Consider the following 20,212-nt stretch of genomic DNA (forward strand, 5'->3'; position numbering starts at 1 on the left):
CCCATCACTAACCGGGAGAACACATGTGGGCTCTGACCAGCCCCTAAACCCCATTAATCAACCCTAAAAGGGCACATCCATGGGCAGCACCCTAAGGCCGTGCCTGTCCCCACCATCCCAAGCGACAGCATCAACTGGGGGCGATGGGAAGGTGGAAGTTTGTCCTTCCTCAGGCTCCCGTTATGGGGCAGGGGAGCCAAACGTGCCTCACGACAGTGTCTCTCCTCTGATTTTCCCCAGGTTGGAACCTGGTACGGGGGGTTTCCAGCATCCCCAGGGCCACCAGCATCTCTGCAGGTCCCCCCTTTTACGCTACCATCTGCCCCCAAAATCTGGGAGCTACTCAAAACCCCCGTCCATCTGTCCAGCCGGGAAAGTCAAAAGCAGTGTCATTGCCAAATCCAGAGGCACCCGCAGAATTGATGGCGACGGATTTCCACCCTTATTTGTCAACAAGGCTTGCTGGCCTCCCCCCCAACCCCGCAAAGCCCCGTTAATCTCCCATACAATTGCAGTTTGCTGTGCAAACAGCTTTGGGGGGGGCCAGCGTGGGGTTTGCATGAGAAATGTGTCATTTGGGGGTGGCCGGCAGCCTTGTGGGTAAGCCAGCGAGTGAATCGTGGCATCGCTAACGCCGGATTGAAACGATTTCGAAGCAATTGCCCTTCAATAACCCTAATCCTCGGCCGTGAATGGAGGTTTTTAACTCCTGGCCATTATTCCCACCTTATTATCTATTGATTGACTTTTAGAAAGGGTAATAACGTAAATAGATTGATGCTCTGAAGCCCGCCCGGAGATCAAATGGAGCCGATGGTTGATTTTCCGTGTGGGATCCGGTGGATAAAGCCCAGAGCTTTGATTTCGTCCCCCGAAGCAGAGATGGGGGCAAAGGGGTGATGGGGGGCAAGGAGATGGGGAAAGGCGGGGAGGGGGGAACTCGTGGGGAGCAGCAGCCTCCATCCTTCCCCGCTCCGCCAAACAATCAGAATAAAAGCAAATTATTTCTCCTATTTTCTTTCCCGAGATGAACGATAAACCGTCCATCCCCGAAAAGAAACTGATAACGCCTCTAATTTTACTGGAAGGCCTAAAAATGCCATTTCTACGCAAAACAGGGCGCCGCTCTCCTCCCAGGCCAGCTTTTGATAAACGTTGGGGTTTTTTTCTTCTTTTTTGCCTTTTTTTTTTTTTCCTATTTCCCTTTCGGTTTGCAAGGGGAAATGCCCCCGGAGCTACAAACAACGCACAATAAAGCAAAATAATATTTTAGTCAAAATAGGCAGACGGCGCTCGCAGCCAACTTTCAAATTAGCATTTTGAGGGCAAATATGCAGACAATTTGAGATAATGAGGCCTGATTATTCAATCCAATGAATGTTAAATAGGCAGCGAGGGCGCCCGCGTCTTATCTCCCCCGCTTTCGATTTATTTTAGTTTAGTTTAGTTTTAATCGTTTCCCATTTGAACTCTTTATTTGTCTTGGCTCCAGCCCCCCCCTCTCCCTCCCTCCATTCCCGGGCATCCCTGTGCTGCCAGCCGGGATTTTGCAGCGGGAAATCACCAGCACGGACCCACCATTCCCTTTGCAACCCATTTTCAGGGAGCATTTTGCAGCTCATCCCTCCAAAGAATTGGAGCCTGGGGAAGTTTGGGTGCTGCCGTCAGACCTGGTCCATGTGTCCGTCCTCAAACTGGGGGATGTTTGGGTGCTGCTTTGATGGTGGTGTGAATATTTGCAGGGAAGTGCATCGCCGGGAAGGAGATTTGGGGCGACGCATCCCCAATCCGGGCTCATCCTTCATGCTTTCCCCTTAATCCCAGGGCTGTTTGTGCAGGCGATGGTGCAGTTCTCCCACCCTGGGTCTCAGCAACCATCGTTAAATGAATGCAAACGGCAAACGAGCCCCGGGGGAGACAATCCCAGCGCCCGCTGCCACCCCAAAGCAAAGCCCGGCTCAGCATCCCACCCGGCTCAGCATCCCACCCGGCTCAGCATCCCGTCGTGCAGCCCCCGTGACCTTCCAGCAGCGTTTTGCTCCGCTTTCGTGGAAATGCAATTTCTTTGCAACCCCAACGAGGTGCATTTCCCATCCCCGAGCAGGGAAGGGTCAGCTCCAGGTTGGGGAGCTCCTGGGGGGTGAGCAGCACCAGGCGTTGCCAGGGCCACCATGATATTTTGTGATATTTTGCACCAAAAATGGGGGGAAAAAGCAAAATCGTGTAATTGGCATTGTTTTCCAGCTCCTCACCGGTGTTAGGGTTAAGCGAGAGCCCTCCTCGAGGATGCCATCGCAATGGTATTTAGGAGCGGGCTGGGGGAGATGGATGGCTGCCGCAGAGCGGGAGGAAGGAAAAATGAAAGTTAAGCAAAAATGAAAGTTGAAGGAAAAATGCAGGTTGAAGCAAAAATTGAAGTTGAAGCAAAAAATAAGGTTAAAGCAAAAATTAAAGTTAAAGCAAACATTACACTTAAAGCAAATATTAAAGTTGAAGCGAAAGTTAAAACAAAAATTAAAGTTGAAGGAAAAATTAAGGTTGAAGCAAAAATTAAAGTTAAAGCAAATATTAAAGTTGAAGTGAAAGCTAAAGCAGAATTTAACCCAGTCCAGGCTCGCTGACATCAGAGCAAAGGGTACCTGTAAGGCGGTGACATGCCCCCCGTGCTGCCACTAACCCCTGTTTTCCCTGTGATTCAAGAGAAGAATAAAAAAAAAAATCAATTATTTCAGGGATAATTAAAAAAACTCTTTATGCCTCAAATGCAAAGGTGGTGGTAAAAATCAAAGCAGTGAATAAATAAGAGCTGGGAAGCTGAGCAGGGCGGGGAAGGTGAAGGGAGACAGAAAAAAACCCCCAATTACGGGGGCAAGGATGGAAAGCGGCAGAGAGGAGGAGATGCGGCAAGAGGAGAGATAATCAGAAAGCAAGAAAAAAAGGGGAAAAACAATCAAAAGAAGGCAAAATAAAAAGCAGATGCTGAGGAGGGATAAGAGGCAGCCGGCGGAGCGGGGCCGGGCACCGGACTGGAGGGATAATTGGATTTTGGTTTGTCTCGGGGGTGATAAGAAATTCCCCATGTAGTTTTTTATTTCTATATGAAGCATATTTTAATGTGAGATTTGAATACGGCCAGGGCAGTGCATCCCACCCGCAAAATACAGGTTGCTGAGGGGTTTTTTTTCCCGATTTCCCCCAGTTTATGCACTCGCTTGGAGGCTTTTTGGGGCAGAACACGGCTATTCCTGCACTCAGTGGCTTCGGTCTCATTAGCAGGTGTTTGGGGTGAGCGGGAGCAGTGGGAACCCCCAAAAGCAAGGAGAAGGGATGCAGCAACCCCAAAGGGGACAGAGTGACCCCAAAGAGGACAGAGTGACCCCAAAGGGGATGTTGCAACCCCAAAGGGGACACAGTCACCCCAGAGAGGGTGCAGCAATCCCAAAGGGGACACAGCACCCCCAAAGGGGACATAGTGACCCCAAGGGGGATGTTGCACCCCCAAAGGGGACACAGCAACCCCAAAGGGGACAGAGCAAATCCCAAAGGGGACATAGTGACCCCAAAAGGGACACAGCAACCCCAAAGGGGACATTGCACCCCCAAAGAGGACACAGCAACCCCAAAGGGGACAAAGTGACCCCAAAGGGGATGCAGCAACCCCAGAGGAGATGTTGCACCCCCCAAAGGGGACACAGCAATCCCAAAGGGGACGGGGCAAATCCCAAAGGGGTCGCAGGAATCCCAAAGGGGCCATCGCACCCCTGCAAAGCCCCACGACCCCGTCGGGACACCCACCCTGCGTCCCCGCGGCCGAGCGGAACGGACAGCCTCGGCCCCCGGGGAGGGGACACGAAGCAGAAGGAGGCAAAAAAAACTGCCGCCGGTTTAATGCGGGAGATGGGAGCGATAGAGCAGAGCAGCTCAGCCTCCTCCGATTAACCGAGGTGGCCCCAAACGCCCCTTATCGCGACGGCATCAAAGCCCCGGGGCCCAGATCGCCCCGTCATAGCCCGGCCACGAGCACCCAAAATGCCGGTACCGAGCACGGCGCACCCCAGCACGGCTTTTCGGCGTGACCTTGCTTGAGGGGCCGGGGAATATCGGGTTTGGCGGTGCAATCGAGTTATGAGGGTCAGCGGAGAGGTTTTTAATTGCTTATTAGGATTGGGGCCCTGTTGGGGACACTGCCGTCCCCCCCCGCTCCGGCTGCGACGTGGGAAACGCTGCTGAATATTTAAAGCGAAGCTGGGGAAGGGGAAAGGTTGTGCGCGGCTCGATGCCACCGTCGGCCCTGGGAATTATCCCGTAGGGACACCGGGAATCTGCTCCCCTGTGAGCAGCGTTCAAGGGCGAAGCAGCCCGCGACGGGCTGGTGGCGTGGGTGCCCTGCAAAGCCCGTGGCAGGGGGTCGTGGCGGGGTGCAGGGGCTGCTCCAGCGGCAAGCGGCACACGCGGGCGCGTGGCTCACCTTGGCGCGTGCGCACGTGTGCTTTTGTTACCGAAATCCGGAATAAAAGTCCTTAACAGCAATGAGAAGTTAAGAAGCAGGCACTCCTTTATTGCAGCGCTGGGCACACGACGGATCGCTCCACCTATCGTGTGCACCTGGCTAGTCTAACTGTGCAGGTTAAATACACACCTGTTATACATAGTCACTAAATTTCTAGAAAATGTTATACATAATCATTAACTTTCCGATAAATCTTTAGCATATGTAGATGTCTCTTCACGCAGGTGCAGTGAAGGTTTCTGGTGGTCTTCAGAAGCCCTCTGGTGGTCTTCCATAGTCTTCCTCACTTGTCTGCTTCTTGACCTCTCTTAGGTGATTCTGCGCGGTACGATTCTCACCATCATCTATATTAATTTACATAAAAATGCATACTCTGTCTATTCTTAAATGTAACCTTTCTAATAATTGGTCCTTCAGTCACACCACCTTATTAATATTCTTATGTTAAAACAATCATTGGTTAATCTCACTTAACTCTACTGATTAGAATCCTCGATAATTAGATCGAGGTGGGAAGGGTAAGGCGTTTCCAAGCAGCAAACTGGTGTCCATAACGGTTTCCTTAGTTTCCTAAAACAAAACGCTACAAATCAACACATCTTTGTCAAAGTTTCTGTCGTTAGCTGATTTTAGACAATACTTGAATTCTTATGGTTACTCATAGTACATTTTCTAAAGTTCCTAAGTTCCTATGACTACCCTTCAAACTTAACGCTCCCATACCTATGCTTCACAATTTTCTACTTCTTAATCAAATTAAACTCTTTTATGTGATTAAACTTTTATTTCTTTACCAGAATATTTGTAACACTTTGCACGTGCAGGGACACACGTGCCCGCTCGCGCACGCAAGGACGCGCCCGCGTGCGAGCACGCGCTTGCACGTGCGCGGGCACGTGCTCACGCTTGCACGTGCGCGCACATCCAGGCCCGGGCACGAACTCGCGTGTACGTGGGCGCATCCTGGGGCACGGTAACGAGGAAAAAGAACGAGGGGAACGCCGCTAACAGCAGGGGGGGGCCTGCAGCGGGAGGTCGGGGCACACAGATGTGTCGTCCCCACCCTCTTCCCGGCTCGCCCGGGCGACATGTCGCGACACTCTGGGTGGTCCATCGTGGCTTTGTGGTGGCCCCAGCCTGCCGCGTGTCCAGGCCCACGCTGCGTCCGTACCCCCCCGTTGCACGCCCACTCGTTGCACGCCCAGCCCCGCTGCACGCCCGGTGCGAGCCCCGCCCCCCTCCCCGGTGCCCCGCCCCGCGCCCCGCCCCCTCGGCCGAGCTCTCCCGTCCGGCGAGGCGGGGCGTGGCCTCGGGGGCGGGGGGTGTGGGCGGTGCTAGGGTTGGGCTCGGGGGCGGGGTTGGAAGAGCCGGGCGGGGAGGAGGGGGCGGGGCCTAGGGCGGGGCGGGGCGGCCGGTGGCGCTCGCGCTGCGGCCCGGCTGCGGCAGCGGCGGCGGAGCGAGGCCCGGCCCGGCCCGGTTCTGTCCGGTTCGGTCCGGTTTTATGCGGTCCGGCGTCTCCTCAGCGTCCCGCCATGGCGCTGCTGCGGGCGGCCGCGCTTCCCGCTGAGGGGTCTCCGGCCTGGCTGCCCACCCACGTCCAGGTGACGGTGGTGAGGGCCCGCGGGTTGCGGTGCAAGGGCGGCGGCAAGCCGGGCACCAGCGACGCCTACACCATCATCCAGCTGGGCCGCGAAAAATACAGCACCTCGGTAGCCGAGAAGAGCACCGGTAACCCCGAATGGCGGGAGGAGTGCGCCTTCGAGCTGCCCCCCGAGCTGGGTGCCCCGACGGGCCCGGCCCACGGTTCCCTGGTGCTCACCGTCATGCACCGGGCCCTGGTGGGCATGGACCGTTTCCTGGGCCAGGCCCTGGTGCCCCTGGAACCCGCCCTGCAGCAGGGCCGCGCGCCCGACGAGCGGTGAGTGGGTCCCGCCGGGCATCGTCCGACACCCGTGGGGGCAGAGCAGGGGAGGCCTCCGGGATGGGTGCCGCGGGGTCCCCGCGTGGCCCCGGATGGGTGCCGCGGGGTCCCCGCGTGGCCCAGGTTGGGTGCCACGGGGTCCCCGCGTGGCCCAGGTTGGGTGCCGCGGGGTCCCCGCGTGGCCCGCAGTGGGCGTCACAGATCCGTGTGAGCCCCGGGAAGGGCGTCGCAGCGGTTGGGGTGTAATGCAATGCCCCAGGAAGGGCATCGCAGGAGGTAGGGTGTGGTAAGGTCCACGCGTGCCCCAGGAAAGGGGTTTGTAGGATGTAGGGTGTCACTGGGTCCCTGCGTGCCCCCAAGAAGGGTGTCGCTGGGGACAGGGAGTCGTGGGGACCACGCGTGCCCCGGGAAAGGGCGCTGCAGGATGTAGGGTGTGGTAGGGTCCGTGCATGCCCCAGGAAGGGCGTTGCGGGAGTTGGGGCATCGCGGGGGCTGTGGACACCCGAGGGAGGGTGTCACAGGGAGCGGGGTGTCATGGGGTCCAGGTGTGCCCCAGGAGGGGCTTTGCAGGAGGTCATCCACCGTCACAGGGGTTGTGCGTGCCCCAAGAAGGGTGTCACGGGGGATGGGGAATCGTGGGGTTCATGCGTGCCCTGGGAAGGGTGTCACAGAGGATGGGGTGGCATGGGGTCCGTGTATGACCCAGGAAGGGCATTGTAGGATACAGGGTATTGCACAGCCTGTGGATGCTCCGGGAAGGGCATCACGGGGGGTGGAACATCACGTGTGCTCCAGGAAGGGTGTTGTGGAGGAGGGGGTGTCTCAGGGTCCTGCTATCCCCCCTGGAAGGGAATCGTGCGGGACAAGGCATCGTAGGATCCTTCTTCCCCCTGGGCAGGGAGACCCAGGGGACAGGATGCCACGAGGTCCCTCCGCATCCCGGTGGTGTCCCCCTGGGGTCTGGTCACTCCTGGGAAGCTGTGGCACACATGCATGCGGTGGTTTGTCCTTCTGATGGCTGCGGTGGCTTTGCAGCCCCCATCGGCTTGGTGGGGCCGTCAGCGTGACCTGGTTTGCCGTGGTGCTGCTGCAGGAGGGTCCCCCCGATTAGGGAACCAAACTCCAGCCCCGCATTGCCTCCAGCATAAATCCCTGCATGTGTGGGAATCTGCTGTTCTTCCTCCTTTCCCCAGAAGGGTTTAAAACAATAATAATGTTTTCAAGCCTTTGCCAGGCAGAGAAATGCAGGAATGTGGATAAAATTCCTTTAGGGAAGAAGTTTTTTGAGCTTTGCTCCACGCAGACCTGGCTGGGCTGCTGTGCATCGCCGGGAGCATCCCCGCTGCTCGCTGGCTCCCTGGACCCCAGGAATTCAGCTGGCTCGCTGCCCAAAGCTGCAGGCTTGGAGAGGAGCCTCCCTCGCCCTCCTAGCCAGGGCAGGGCTGGGGAGGCAGCGGAGGGAGTGCCGGGGCTTGGCAAATGGTGCAGCCTCGCTCTCGGAGAGTGGGATTAGCTTGAAAAGGGGTCAGAAAAACTTTTCCCGTGGAGAAATGCGGCTCGTTTGCATCTGCAGCCTGTGGAGACTCCTGCTTGCCCTAAAATGGGAGTGTGGGTGCAGAGGAAAAGTGACTAACCCTGGAGTTAGTGTCTGAGTGTTTCCCCCCCGGCGTTTATTTTGCTTTTATTAGCGCTGCCTGGAGAATGGGCGGTGTCGGAGGAGCTGGATCTGAATTCTTCGGGCCTAATTCAAACCAGCATCATGCACAGACTTCAGAGCGAGTGAACCGATCCACGGCCTTTCAGGCGCGCCGGGAGAGACGTGTTGTTTTAGCACGGGAGGATGTGAAATAACTTTCCGTCCTCTTTGCGGTTTTGGGTAGCGAGTCCTGCGCCGGGAGCCAGGGTAGGAGCTGTGTCTCGAGGAAAGCTGCGCTCCTGCTGGCAGAAGTTTACAAAACTCTGCAAAGCGGGGGGGCCCAGCGACAGTTCCACGAAGGTTTCGGGAGGCTGAGCCCGTGGTCTCGTCTCAAAGGTCTCGGTGTCAGGGGCCGTTAATCCCACGGGTGCAATGTCCAACGTGGCGGGACCCTGTGCTGCCTGTCACAGCTGCCGGTCGCCCCGGTGGCACCATTACTGCAGCCCAAGGAGGGCATCTGGGCTGCGAGGCAGGAGATCCCTCGGACAGGATTTTTGCTGTCCGTCTCCCTCCCTTCCTGTAGCTTAGCTTGCATAAGGCAAATTAACTTCCCCTTGCACCATTCAGGATCGCAAGAGCTTTTAAGGCTCTTTATCTTTGCGCATGGCCCCTGCTGATGGAAGTGAGCACAGAAAACGTGACGGAGAGCTCTCACCCTGCGCCCTGAGCATCTTTGTTTGCTCGAACCCCTGAGCTGGAAGGTGTCTTGAAGGCGGGTGGCAGGTCAGCAGTGTAGAAGCTGCTGCACTTTTTTTGGAGGGGAGTCCCGAGTGATGGAGCTTGTCCAGCTGGGTGGGAGAAGGGCTGGGGGGAGCCCTGGGGGTCTGGCTCTGCAAGCTGCCTAAGCTTCCAGCCAACTTCTGACATCTGGTTTGGCCCCATTGCAAACAGCTCTGTTTAGGAGGAAATTTTAGTCCCAGATTAAAAAATAGCAAAATAAACACAGGCTCCCTGCCTCCGGGACTGCACCACAGAGCACACCCAGGCCTGTGCAGCGGAGATAACTGTTGGCCTCCAAGTGGGGGACGGATGAGTTGAGTCTCTGCCATACGCTCGTTTTTAGGACCCCATCTGCGGTCCTCGCTCCTGGGCATAAAACTGCTGCCAGCTGGAATGGGACCCCACTTAAAAAAAAGGCCTCAACTGTCAGCGTGTTGACCTTGTTCTCATTTTCCTGCTGATTTTTGTTGCACGGAAACTTTACCGGTGATGATTTTTATACTTGTTTTCAGCTTGATGGAAAATGTTCCGTCAAACTTGGACTCTTCTCCAGGAATGAGCCATCAACCAGCGTCTGGGGGTGTTTATGAGCTGTCTTGTTCAGCCGAACATCTCGGTTGGTCGTTTCAGTGTTTTGCCTGGGGGAAAATCAACCCTTGGAGTTGCAAAAGAGCAGCCTGAGAGCTCTCATGGCCTTTTTGGGCATCCCAAGGCTTGTCCCACACTCAGCTGACTCCAAAGCTTGGGGTTGGCAAGCGAAGCAACAGTGCCAAGCATCGTTTTTTCCCTTTCCTCTTGAGCCGTGTAGTGGTGTTATTTTTCACCCATGCCTTTTACTGCCCTGCTGAGCCCGATGTGTGTCTCTGGATGCAGTATGTTTCTGCATCAAAAAACCCCTGTGCTGTGGCCCTGCCTGGCCAGGATGCTCCTGGTCCTCACCTCTCCCCCCCTGTGACCTGGTCCATGCAGCTCTCTGTCCTGCCTCGGTTTTTGGGAGCCCAATGCCCAGCACTGTTGGCAGGATGAGACCGTGCAATAAAGTGCTTGCATACTGGCATGGTGGCCATCACCATGTCCGACCGTAACGGTCTGTTGGTGGGTCCCTGAGCGCTGCCGGCTCGGCACAGGCACGCAGAGAGATGTGGTTGTTCAGCGGGGTGGTCACTCCCTCCAAAACAAGCTCTCAGCCCAGCAGAAGCAGGTTTTTTGTGCACTCACAAGGCAGCTATCGCTTCTGCTTCCTGACATCCAGGAAATGCTGTTGCAGTCCCCTGCGGGGGCTCATCCTGCCTTCCCTGCGGCATGGCGGCGAGCTGGGGAGCGTCACCTCCTTGTCCATCCCTGTCGACAGAGCATTTGGGAATGGTGGAAGTGCTTCCAGTTGCAGCGAGACAAGAGCTTCGATCCGACACCCGTCAGGCTGTTTACCCCTTGGCCAGTGTGGTCCGTTGGGTGGGTGGCATGGCGGAGGCTTGGCGTTGGGGAGGACAAGAGGTCCACAGTAACGCCTGCGGGGTTGGACCTTGGACCTCGGACCTTGCAGCATGGGGGCCTGAAAGGGCCTTGATTTTGCTCTGTGGGCTGTGGGGAGGGGCAGTGGCCACCCAAGGTTTCCTGGGTTGGGTAAAGAAAAAACATAATTGTCGTTACCTCCTTTCTCCCCCTTTGAAATCTGATTTTCATTTGCTTTGTTCCCCTAAGACCTCACAGCCCCTTGCAAATGGGAAAGGTTAAAGCCATGAGCCTTCCATGGCAAAGCTCTGCAAACACCAGGCTGCTGGAGCTCGGTCTCCGGAGAGCAAAATTCAGGGCTTTGCAGCACTGGGATCCTGTGGGTAAGGGGACAGTAAGTGTAGCAGAGGAGTTGTGATTCCTGGCTCTGGTGTTTTCCTGCAGTGACTTGCAGTTGCTTGCTGGCTGCTGCCTTGGACGGGGAGCGAGTGGCCTTTGGTGTCTCAGCGACAGGGAACTTCTCTTGCGGAGTTGTTACCTGTGAAAAATTAGCTCAGCTCCAAATTCCCCAAAGCTCTCCCTGCCACAGTTCCCTTTACTTGTTGCCGTCACTCCCCAGCTGCGGAGGCGCTGGGGCCGGTCGCTCGGAGCGGTCTGGACTTGTGTGCAGCCCTTCGCCCGGGCAGCAGGAACGAGACACTCTCCTTCTTGCTCTCCATCAGCAAAGCAGGTACAAAACCTTTCCTCTGGGTGCTAAAACTTTTCTAGCTGAAGTCCTTGAGGCCCCCAGTGCTTCTCTCCTCCATGTCTTGATGGAGCTCAGTTCTGGGGCAAGGCTCACTCAGTGGAAAAGGGATGGGGATTTCCTTGGGCTTGGGGGGAAGATGTCACAGACCCAGGCCAAGATGGCTCACAGAGCCGGTTGGAGAAGGAGCTTGTCAGCCTCGTCGCTGCCTGCAGCTGCATGGCTTGGTCTGGGGAGGGAGAAGCAGCACGGCTGGGGAGAAGGACGGGCTGAGGCAGAGGTGGCTCAGGGGGACATAGCTCTGAATTTGCTTTGGCCCCAGGGTGATTGAGAAGCCCTCCAGAAGGTCACATCATTGCCCAATGATGTGTGCTGCCCACCTGTGCAGCAGCAAAACAGCGTTGGGACCTCGGAGGGGTGAGAAGCACCCTCAGGGTCAAGGGATGGTCCCCGAATCCCTGCTGGGGCTCCCTCGCTGTCTGTTGGTTCTTCCTGAGCTAAGCCCCGAGCCAGGCACGTTTCCCTTCCCCTTGCTGGTTGTACCCATCACATCCCCTCCTTGCTGTGGCGAGAGCAGATGGGTAACGTGCTTTCTGTGGTACTGTCCTCATGTTTCCCCCGGGCACGGACCCGCTCTCATCTCCTCTGCCAACCCCTCTGGACCACTGTCAGCCCGTGGCGTGCTTGTGGCCGTCGCCCTCCCTTGTTAAATTAAAATCAGTGGAGATCATTAGTAGCAGAGCACGCGCTGTGGCCTGCGGGCTCTTGGCTGTGGCATCTCTCTCCGATGCGGTGGTTTATGCTCGTTGCCGTTCCCACCATGGCCTTGGCTCTTGGCTGTATCTCCTAGGGGAGATTTTTGCACCCAGGGTCAGAGCTCCCTTTCTGCTCCCTATCGCTGCAGCGGTGTGCTCCGCACGTCTGTCCTTAAGCCTAGGAGAGAAGACCTTGCAGCGGGGTGGAGAGGAAATAGCTGCTCCATGATAGTTTTGGGATGGAAAGTTTTAATATGAGGGCATCAGAGGCTGTGATCAGAGGTGCCCGACAAGGCTCCTGAAGGTCTTTGGGGTGGTGGAGAATAGCAGCTGTGATTAAATCCTTGTTTTGGGGCTGGAAAGGCAGCTCTGAGGGGTTGTTCTGTCTCAGCCAAGCCAGGAAATGCCTTGCTGTGTCAAAACACTGCCGAGCAGGGGGAGGAGAGGGTTAGTCCTGACAAAAATCAGGTTGAGATGCTCTTGGTGCTGCTGGAGGCAAGGCTGGGCAGGAGGCAGCCAGGCCTTGGGATAGGGTCCTTTGTGGCCAGCTTGTCCCGGGCAAGCGTTTGCCTCTAGGTGGGAGCCCAGGGGAGAGTGTCAGGGCACTGCAGTGCGGTGATGCTGCTTACAAAATGGTGGCAGGGCTTAAGTTTGCTCCTACCTGCCCAGTTAACCCCATTTTCACCCAGTTGCCAATGCCAGTTTAAGGGGTTGAAGGCCCTTGCTCTGTTCTGCTCCAGGAAGGCTCTGCTTTTGTTTTTTAAAAGGTATTTGAGCAGTTTGCCAGACTTGCAAAGCTGAGATCATATTGGGTTTGGACTGTTGGTGGCTAAGAGCGCTGGCCCATCACCCTCCATCATTCTAAAACCAAAAAGCTGCAGATTCAGGCTTCTTTCTCTGTTTCATGCTAATCTTTGGAGCCCTAAGTGCCTCCAGCTGTCTTTTTCCCTTAGCAGCTGCCGAAAAACCTGCAGCCAGCCCCGAAAATGCCTTGAACCTGTTGGTACAAAGCTCCAGACACGGGTGGAGCTGGTGCTATTGCATATGCCAAGTTCAGCTAGCGCTCATGCCATGCTTCAGGAGCCTCACTGCCTCGGCTCATCTTTCCAAGGTGGCTCCCTCCCTTCCCCCTGGGGTCTGCCAAAATATTTCTTGCCAGTTCTTCCTCTCCAGTGATCAGGAAGGCAGGGTGGGCTCTGGTCTCTGCTCCCCATGCCCTCCAAGGGGCTGCGTTGTCATTCTGGGCTGAACTGGATGGCTCAAAGGCAGCGTCTGCATCAGGAGAGGAGTTTTTGGGGAATGCTCTTCATTGTTCCTGGGGGAATCTGCTTGATGGTAGCATTGCCCCAGAGGAGAACATCTGTGGGCGCACTAAGCTGCTCCCTGGCGGCACGGTCCCTTGGAGCGATGTGTCACAACTCGGGGGTCTGCTGGAGACACCCCCCTTCTTTGTCACTGTCACCGGAGGGAGAGCATCTGTTGGGGTGGAGATGTCCACACTGTGGCTGCTGCCAGGGCAAAGTCTAGACCGGGTTATTCTGCCTGTCTGCTGTAGCCGGCTCGTGAATGCACTTATGTAGGTGTCCACATGAAGGGAAAATGGGCTCCTTACCCCCGGTAACCCTGTGGGCTCCAGGTGCTCTGGCGTCATCTCGCCTGTTGAAATCCGCTTGCTCTGGACGCTGCTCCATTGCAGGCCTGCTGGCACGGGCTGCTGCATCTGCATGGATGCTGCATGGGGCTTTCTTGACAATTGGAGTCCAAAAAAGACCTTGCATCCTTTCTGCATGAGGTCTGTTGAGTGAAAATGGCTTTTAAACCTTTGCTGCCGCCTTTCTTCCTGACCTGGGGCTTGTTGGAGCCTGTGCTTGGCAAAGATGTGCAAATAACTGCCATGGGAATTTGTTTGCTTTGTCAGAAGGTTGGCTGGGGACATGGGGTTTGGGTTTCCAGCGGGATGGCCTTTCCAGCCTGGGCTGGGGTTTTGGGCACCCTGTCCCCGGAGCAGCATCCCGTGGGCTTGCTAGCTCTGCATTTCCAGCACGTGAGTCTCTTTGCTGGCAAGTCCGCTGAGGGTAAAGGTGTGTGTAATTAGAGCAATCTGCTGCTGGGTTTAAGATTTGTTCCTTTTTCCCCCTTTTTCATGTGCGTGACTCGTGCCCGAGAGCGGGTTGCAGTGTCTGTTGATGCGATGAATGAACAATCAATAGGTGACCTGTTGCTGCAGTGGGTGTAGCTGGTATTTTAAGCTGCATGAAGCCCTTGGGATTGGTTTCCCCTTTGGAGGACAGGCGCTGCGTTCCCAAGCCTTGTGTTGCCTCTAGGTACTAGGTTCTCCGTGCAAGCCCTGTTGTGCTGCTCTTCCCACTTGGAAGTGGAAAACAATTCATAGCAAAAACGTGTTTCTCCTGCCCATCCCGTGCACGTCAAGTTGTGTGTTAAGTAGCTTCCCAGAAGCAAGTGCACCAGATGAGCCTGTGGAGCAGCTCCTCGGTGTCGGTCGTGCTTTGCAATCCTGCAAAGTCAGCTTGGGGCTTGGGTTTTTTTTAACTTTTCTTTGTGCCCTTGGTTTCTTGTGCAGTGGGTCAGCGGATCACCAACGCTGTGTTCTCTCCCATCCTCACGTGGGGGCCTTGTCTATCAGCCTCACTATGTCCGGGCAGCGCTGGCCAACAGTTCAGGTCATTTGGTGACCACAAATGTGGTTTATTGGCTTGTTCACAACTTGGAGGATGCAAATCTTGGACGCTCTGGAGCGTAAGCAGATAAATATAGCTGAAGAGATCACTTTCTGTCTCCTTTTATTACTATCTCCTCTTCATTCATAAATGTTTCATGCTCCGTTTTACAGCTCCTTAAATCTTCCCTCCCTTCTTCCTACCTGTCCATCCTGTGCTAGAGAGGGGAAGGCCTCTGATCTTCTTAGCCTAAATTGATTTGCGATGAAGTTACCCACCCTTGCTGTCATGCCAGCACTGTCCTGGTGGTTGATAGCTCTTCTCCGTCCCTGGTGTCTACCGTGCTCCTGAAACCACCCCCCTCCATGCCATCACACACCCCTGCTTGCCTCTGCCAGCCGGCACAGAGGCCCTAGGGGCAGATTTGGGGGCAGTGGGCTCCCTGGGCAGCCATCCTCTGTCTCCTCTGGGTACAGGGTCAAGAAAACAGCGTGTCTGGAGGCTCTGCAGGTCTGGGCTACCCCAGTCCCCCCATAGCCAAGGGGAGGTGCCAGGCGGCAGGCTCCTGTGAGGCACTGCTCCGGCTGGGATGCAGGAGTGAGGATGCTCAGGACCTTGCCAGGATGGACCTTGTGCATGGAGCACTCGGGTGCTGCAGGATACGTGCATGGAGCACCAGCTCCATAGTACAGCCTGGGTGTTGCACCAGGCATGCCAGTAAGCTGTAGACGCAAGCAGGGCTGGTTTGTTTTTTTTTTTTCCTGGTTTTCATCATGCCTTGGATGGTTCCCTGCCATCGAGACCCACTGGAGTGACAACATCTCTGTTCCTGGCTTGCAAGTCATTGGATGAGCCCTTCAGCAGGGCATGCATATGGCAGAGCATGGATGGCTTCTCTGTCCTGGGGCAAGTGTGAGTCGGTGGTGGGATTTTCTCATGCGGGTTCCCAGTCGTCCCGTGCTCCTGCATTGGCTGTGGTAACACATCACTTGGAGCACCAGCACCGTGCCTGTAGCTCCATCCTGTTGCACCCCTCACCACACATGGCTCCTGCTTTTTGTTTCTGATGTCCCATTACCCAGCACTCTCTTGAGCAGCTGAGTTGGTTGTGTCAAAGCTGGAACCCATTAGAGGAGCAGGGTTGAGTTGCTTCATTAGCAGTGAGCTGTATTATCTAACGAGCTGTGGGGGGCTGGTTTGTTCAAATTTGGTTTTGAGCACTTCTCGGAGGAACGTTTGGAGAGATGAACTTCTTCCCACCTCAGCCGCTTGAGCCCTTTCTTCTCTATCCGCGGGGGAATCAGCCTGTGTTTATTTTCCATCTGTGCTTTTAGCAGCTGAGAGTGATCACCTTGCAAAATAGGCCATCCAAAACCAACACGAAAATGAACCTACACTGCAGAAAAGCTTCCCAGCACCGGTGGAGGAAGCTGTGTCAAAAACACGAAGCCAGACAAAAAGCACAAAACTCCCCAGGGTTGGGTTGTTTTCCACCCTACACTTCCCTTCTCGTGTAGGTGAGCTTCCTCCTGGCCCGATGTGATGTGCGTGTTTCCGCAGGGCTGCTTCAGCTCTCTTCTCACTGAAACGCCTCTTCGCTGCCTGTGCCGTGCCTATCGAGGGGGGTCATGCCAGGAGGAGTCGTGCCCCTTCCGCCAACATTTGTGTTTTCCCTGGATTGCCTCTTCTATGCTCTGTCCTGCTCTGTCACTGTAGGGGCCCAAGTAGTCTTTAATTAAAGACTTGGGGCTCTTCTCGTAAGCCAGGCTGACCTTGTTGCAGGGATGAATCAGCAGTAAATGACAGGCTAGTGCGGTCAGGGAAGAGGCATTGGCTCTGCTTTGGGCTGTCTCTTGCTCCGTACTGCAGCTCAGGTGGCTGAGTTGTGCAGGGCAGGAGCATTTCTGCTCAGTTTAAGGCAAACCTCAACCACCTCGACCACCCTGACAACGCTGAGTGGTTTTGGGAGGCTTTTGGCAAGCACCTGATGGCTGAAGCGCTCTAGAAACACTTCAGAAACACTCCAGCTGTGCATCCTTCACTGCGTGCATCCATGAACACCACGAGCCGCTAAGGGACTTAACCACCCAAGGAAGCTCTCTTGAACTCACTGCTAGTGAAGTACTGGGACCAGTCCGAGAGTGAAACTGGAGAACCATTGCTGAAGGTACCCAGGGTGCATTGGGCAGGTCTGTTGGGGCGAGGTAGGTTGATGGGGATCTCTTGGGGACCCCAGCAGGACCCATGGGAGAGTAAAGGTGGTCCTCCTTGGAAGCACACCCATGTCCTCCCTGAAAGTAGGGCAGGATGGTGTCCTGATGGTGCACATGGCATCTCCGAGAGCCGTGTTGTGTGCGCTCTCCTGATCTCGTCCCTGGCGTCGCTGGGCTTTCTGCCCTGTGTGATGTTGCATGCGACTGTAGTAATTCTGAACTAATGAAATGAGCTTGGATCACCCCAGGGCTTCGGGATGCTGACCCACAAAGCTGCTGACAGGATGGGGGCTTTGGCTTTGTGCTTGGTTTTGTGCTGAAGGAGTTGCTTGATCAGGAGCGGGACATGGAAGGGACAAGGTGTCAGAAAGCCTCTGATCACGGTCGGCACTGCCTTTCTGTTAAGGGTTGGCTCTGTGTCCTCCTGGTCATCCCAGCAGCTTGTCTCCTCATTCTGGGAGGTGCTGGGGCAGCCCACACAGAGCAGGTGTCTCATAAACCCAAACAAGTTTTCTCATCGGCAGGGAGAAAATAAATTTTCCCCCTGTAGCTCTGATACCCAATGCAAGGTTTCTAGGAGCGGGGGCTCCCCATGCCCCACGTAAATGGTCACCTGCAACCCAACAGAGGACAAAGAGCGGAGCAGGGGAGACAGCGCAAACCAGGTGCTGACCCCAAGCAAATCCATCCTGTTAGCATCCTCCATGGTGTTGCTTTCCCTCCTTAACAAACAGCTCCTACGCTCTTGTGTCCGTGCCAAGGTGTTTTTTCCTTTTGCTCAGCACTAACTGGCTTTCCGGTATGGGATGCTGCTGGAGGATGAGGGAAAGCACGTGTTTTTTGGGGGCCTGGAGTTACAGCAGCGCTTTGTGTTCTGCTCTCCGTGCCTCCTGTGCCGCTCCAATAGATCCTGGCAACAGCAAATGTAAAAATAGATGCCAGGCGCTTTCTGCCTTTCCTCCCAAACCTGCCTTTTGGCAGCCGTGCTGCGTGGCTCGCCGTTCTCCTTGACTCTCAGTGGAGGCGAGTGGGAGGAGAGAGGAGCCTTTGCACAGGAAAGGGTTTTACTGAAACTGTCTGGAGGCAGTTTGGATGTGCTGATTAAACACGGTGACCTAAATGAGCGTGCACAGCCATGTAGGGGGGCTGGGGAGCCCTCCGCCGTACATCAATGCTCGCAAGCAGCGTTACGGCGGCGGGATGTGAGTTCGCAAACCCCCCCGGCGCACGTCTCGCTTCCCAGGAGCTGCCGGAGAGCTCGCAGGGGCCTTCGGCTGCTTCCCCTTTCCGGGGCGTCTGCGGGGAGTTTTCTGTTTGAGGTTTCCTCTCCTGTCCCTGTGTGCTGGGGCAGCTTGCTTCTTCCTTCCCCCTGCAGAGATCCCCGGGGCCTGGGTGCCCGCTTGACCCTTCCTTGCCACAGCATCCGTGGACGGCAGATCCTGGGGTGATGCTGGGAGAAGCCCTTTGCCTTTGGGGGGGGGATGCACGCCCAGCACAGTGCAATGCTGCAAGCAGGCACCCGATGCACAGAGGCACCGGACCCGTGGGGCGTAAGAGGGAAGAATATAGGGGGTTTTTTTAGGAAAAGCTAATTGCTTGAACCTGCAGCTCGTGTCTTTAGGCTGGCTTGAGCTGCGTTCCCTGGATGTGTCGCGTTGGAGATGTCTCTGAGCAAGCTTGGCTCTCCGTGCAGCTAGGGCCCGTGTCTTAGCAGAAGCATTGCCTTGCAGTGGAGGTGGGCAGTAACTGATGGGTGGAAAGGAGCAGTTCTCCACGGAGCAGAAGGGCATTGAGATGGGACCAGCAGGCTGGGAAGCAGCGGGTTTTGTCCTCTGCTCCGTGTTCAGGGGGAGACCTGTTTCCAGCCGTAGGGAGCAAGGGAAGAAGCACAGGCTCAGGCACCAAGCACATCTCCTTAGCTAGGAGCAATCCTGCTCCTGATTACCACCAGCTCTGGCACTGGGACAAGACAGCCTGTTTAATTTAACATTTTTTTAACTAGCAAAGTCTCTGTCAGGCTGTGACCCGCAGCAAACCTTACTAAGAACAGCGCCCTGGGAGTAGGTGGCCAGAGATGGGTGGCTTGTCCTGGATGTCCTGTGCAGTGAGGAGCTGGACCCAAGCTGGTGGCACCTTCCTCAGGAGAGGAATCCAAAACACCTCCGAGAAGTGGGTCCTTGCAGTCCTGGGTCCCTGTTGCTGGACATGCTTGGCATGACTTCCTCGATCTCCCCGCGCTCCTAGGTGCCAGCACCTCTTCCACGGTCTGGTTAATATAACCCAGTTAAATTAAGAGCGATTCATGTGAGCCTGAGCTGCGAAGCCCACGGCTGCTATTTCAGTCCTGGAAAAGGGTTTGCATGGGCAGAAGCTGGTTTGTTTTTCCAGGCATATCATCTAGTCCCATAAAAGAGATCATGTCCCCCTCTGAGGCTTGGGTGGCACCAATGCAGAAACCCACCAGCCAGGGCTTCCTCCCGAGGGCAGCTCGTGGAAGAAACGTGGGAAACTGAGGGGTGTGGGATGGGGTTAATAGCGAAAAGATGCTGCGAGAATTTGTGTTTAGTTGGGCTGGGACTCGAAACCCGCCCCAATCCCGCTCTTCTGCTGCATCCCAGCAGAGGCAGTGTTTGCACCTCCTGTTTCCACTGGAACTGATTCATAAAAAAAAAAAAGAAATACCCAACATGGAACAACTTAATCCTCCCAAACACTCATCTTGTGCCATAAACTTAGAGCTCAGCCTAAAAATAGCTCTGTTCCCTGTTTGAGGTGTAGTCCCGACTGCTTGCCGACTGCTGATTAGGTCTTGGGAACAAAAAATAGCTCCTTAATCCAGCGCCAGCACAAGCAGAGTTTTTTCCTTGAACGGACGCTTTTTGAAGCAGATCGGGTTTAAAGCTTGTTCTTTCAAAGGTGTTGCTGCTGAGCACCCAAATTAATTTTAATGACCACAACACTATAAGTGATGGGATGGGAGATGCTGATAGTGTATCCATGTGAGCTGAGCCAGTGCAGAGCTCTTTTGGGCTGTTACATCTCATCATCCTCAGAAGCTCATGCCTTTCCTTATGTTAATCCACCCAGATTTTCTCTCTATTTTTTTTTTCCATGAGATGATGTAAGATATAAAAACTACTTGCAAGACTTTTTTTTTTTTTTCCTGCTAAATGATTCAGCCCCCAAATCTCTCCTCTCCCAGCTGGCAGGCTGCTGCAGCCCTTCCCTCTTGAACTTCTTCCAGGTCTTGCATCAAACTGAACAACATAGTATTTGATGTGCTGTGGCCACAGCCTGTTCCAGGCAGCCTTCCCCACCGCTCCTACGGGAAGTGTCTGCCTGACTCACCTGCTCCCGCTCCCTTAAGTGCTCCCTGGCAGCGGATCAGCCTGTTTGGGTGTCTCTTTGCCACTGCGGGCTTGCTGTAAGGGGTTAATGCTGCTTTTTTTCCTGTTGGTTTTTTTTTTTTTCCTCCATGCCTGGATATTTTCAAGGTTGAAGCCTGGGTACTGAAAATTTTGC

The 20,212-nt window shown here is 55.2% G+C and overlaps 1 protein-coding gene across 4 annotated transcripts in view; it reads left to right on the forward strand.

Moving 5' to 3' along the window:
* The first annotated feature begins 5,920 nt into the window (after positions 1-5,920).
* RAB11FIP5 (RAB11 family interacting protein 5) overlaps positions 5,921-20,212 on the forward strand; it is a 44,152-nt gene continuing 29,860 nt past the window's right edge. For 2 of the 4 annotated variants that reach the window (XR_008234207.1, XM_052780860.1), the window contains exon 1: positions 5,921-6,428. Coding sequence is in view for 3 of the 4 variants with exons in the window: in XM_052780860.1 (XP_052636820.1) it covers positions 6,043-6,428 (386 nt within the window). In the remaining variant the exon portion in view is untranslated. The remainder of the gene's footprint in view (positions 6,429-20,212) is intronic. The other 2 variants (XM_052780861.1, XM_052780862.1) reach the window with 1 other exon arrangement.

Source organism: Harpia harpyja, chromosome 2 (genome assembly GCF_026419915.1).
Source record: "Harpia harpyja isolate bHarHar1 chromosome 2, bHarHar1 primary haplotype, whole genome shotgun sequence".
NCBI lineage: Eukaryota > Metazoa > Chordata > Aves > Accipitriformes > Accipitridae > Harpia > Harpia harpyja.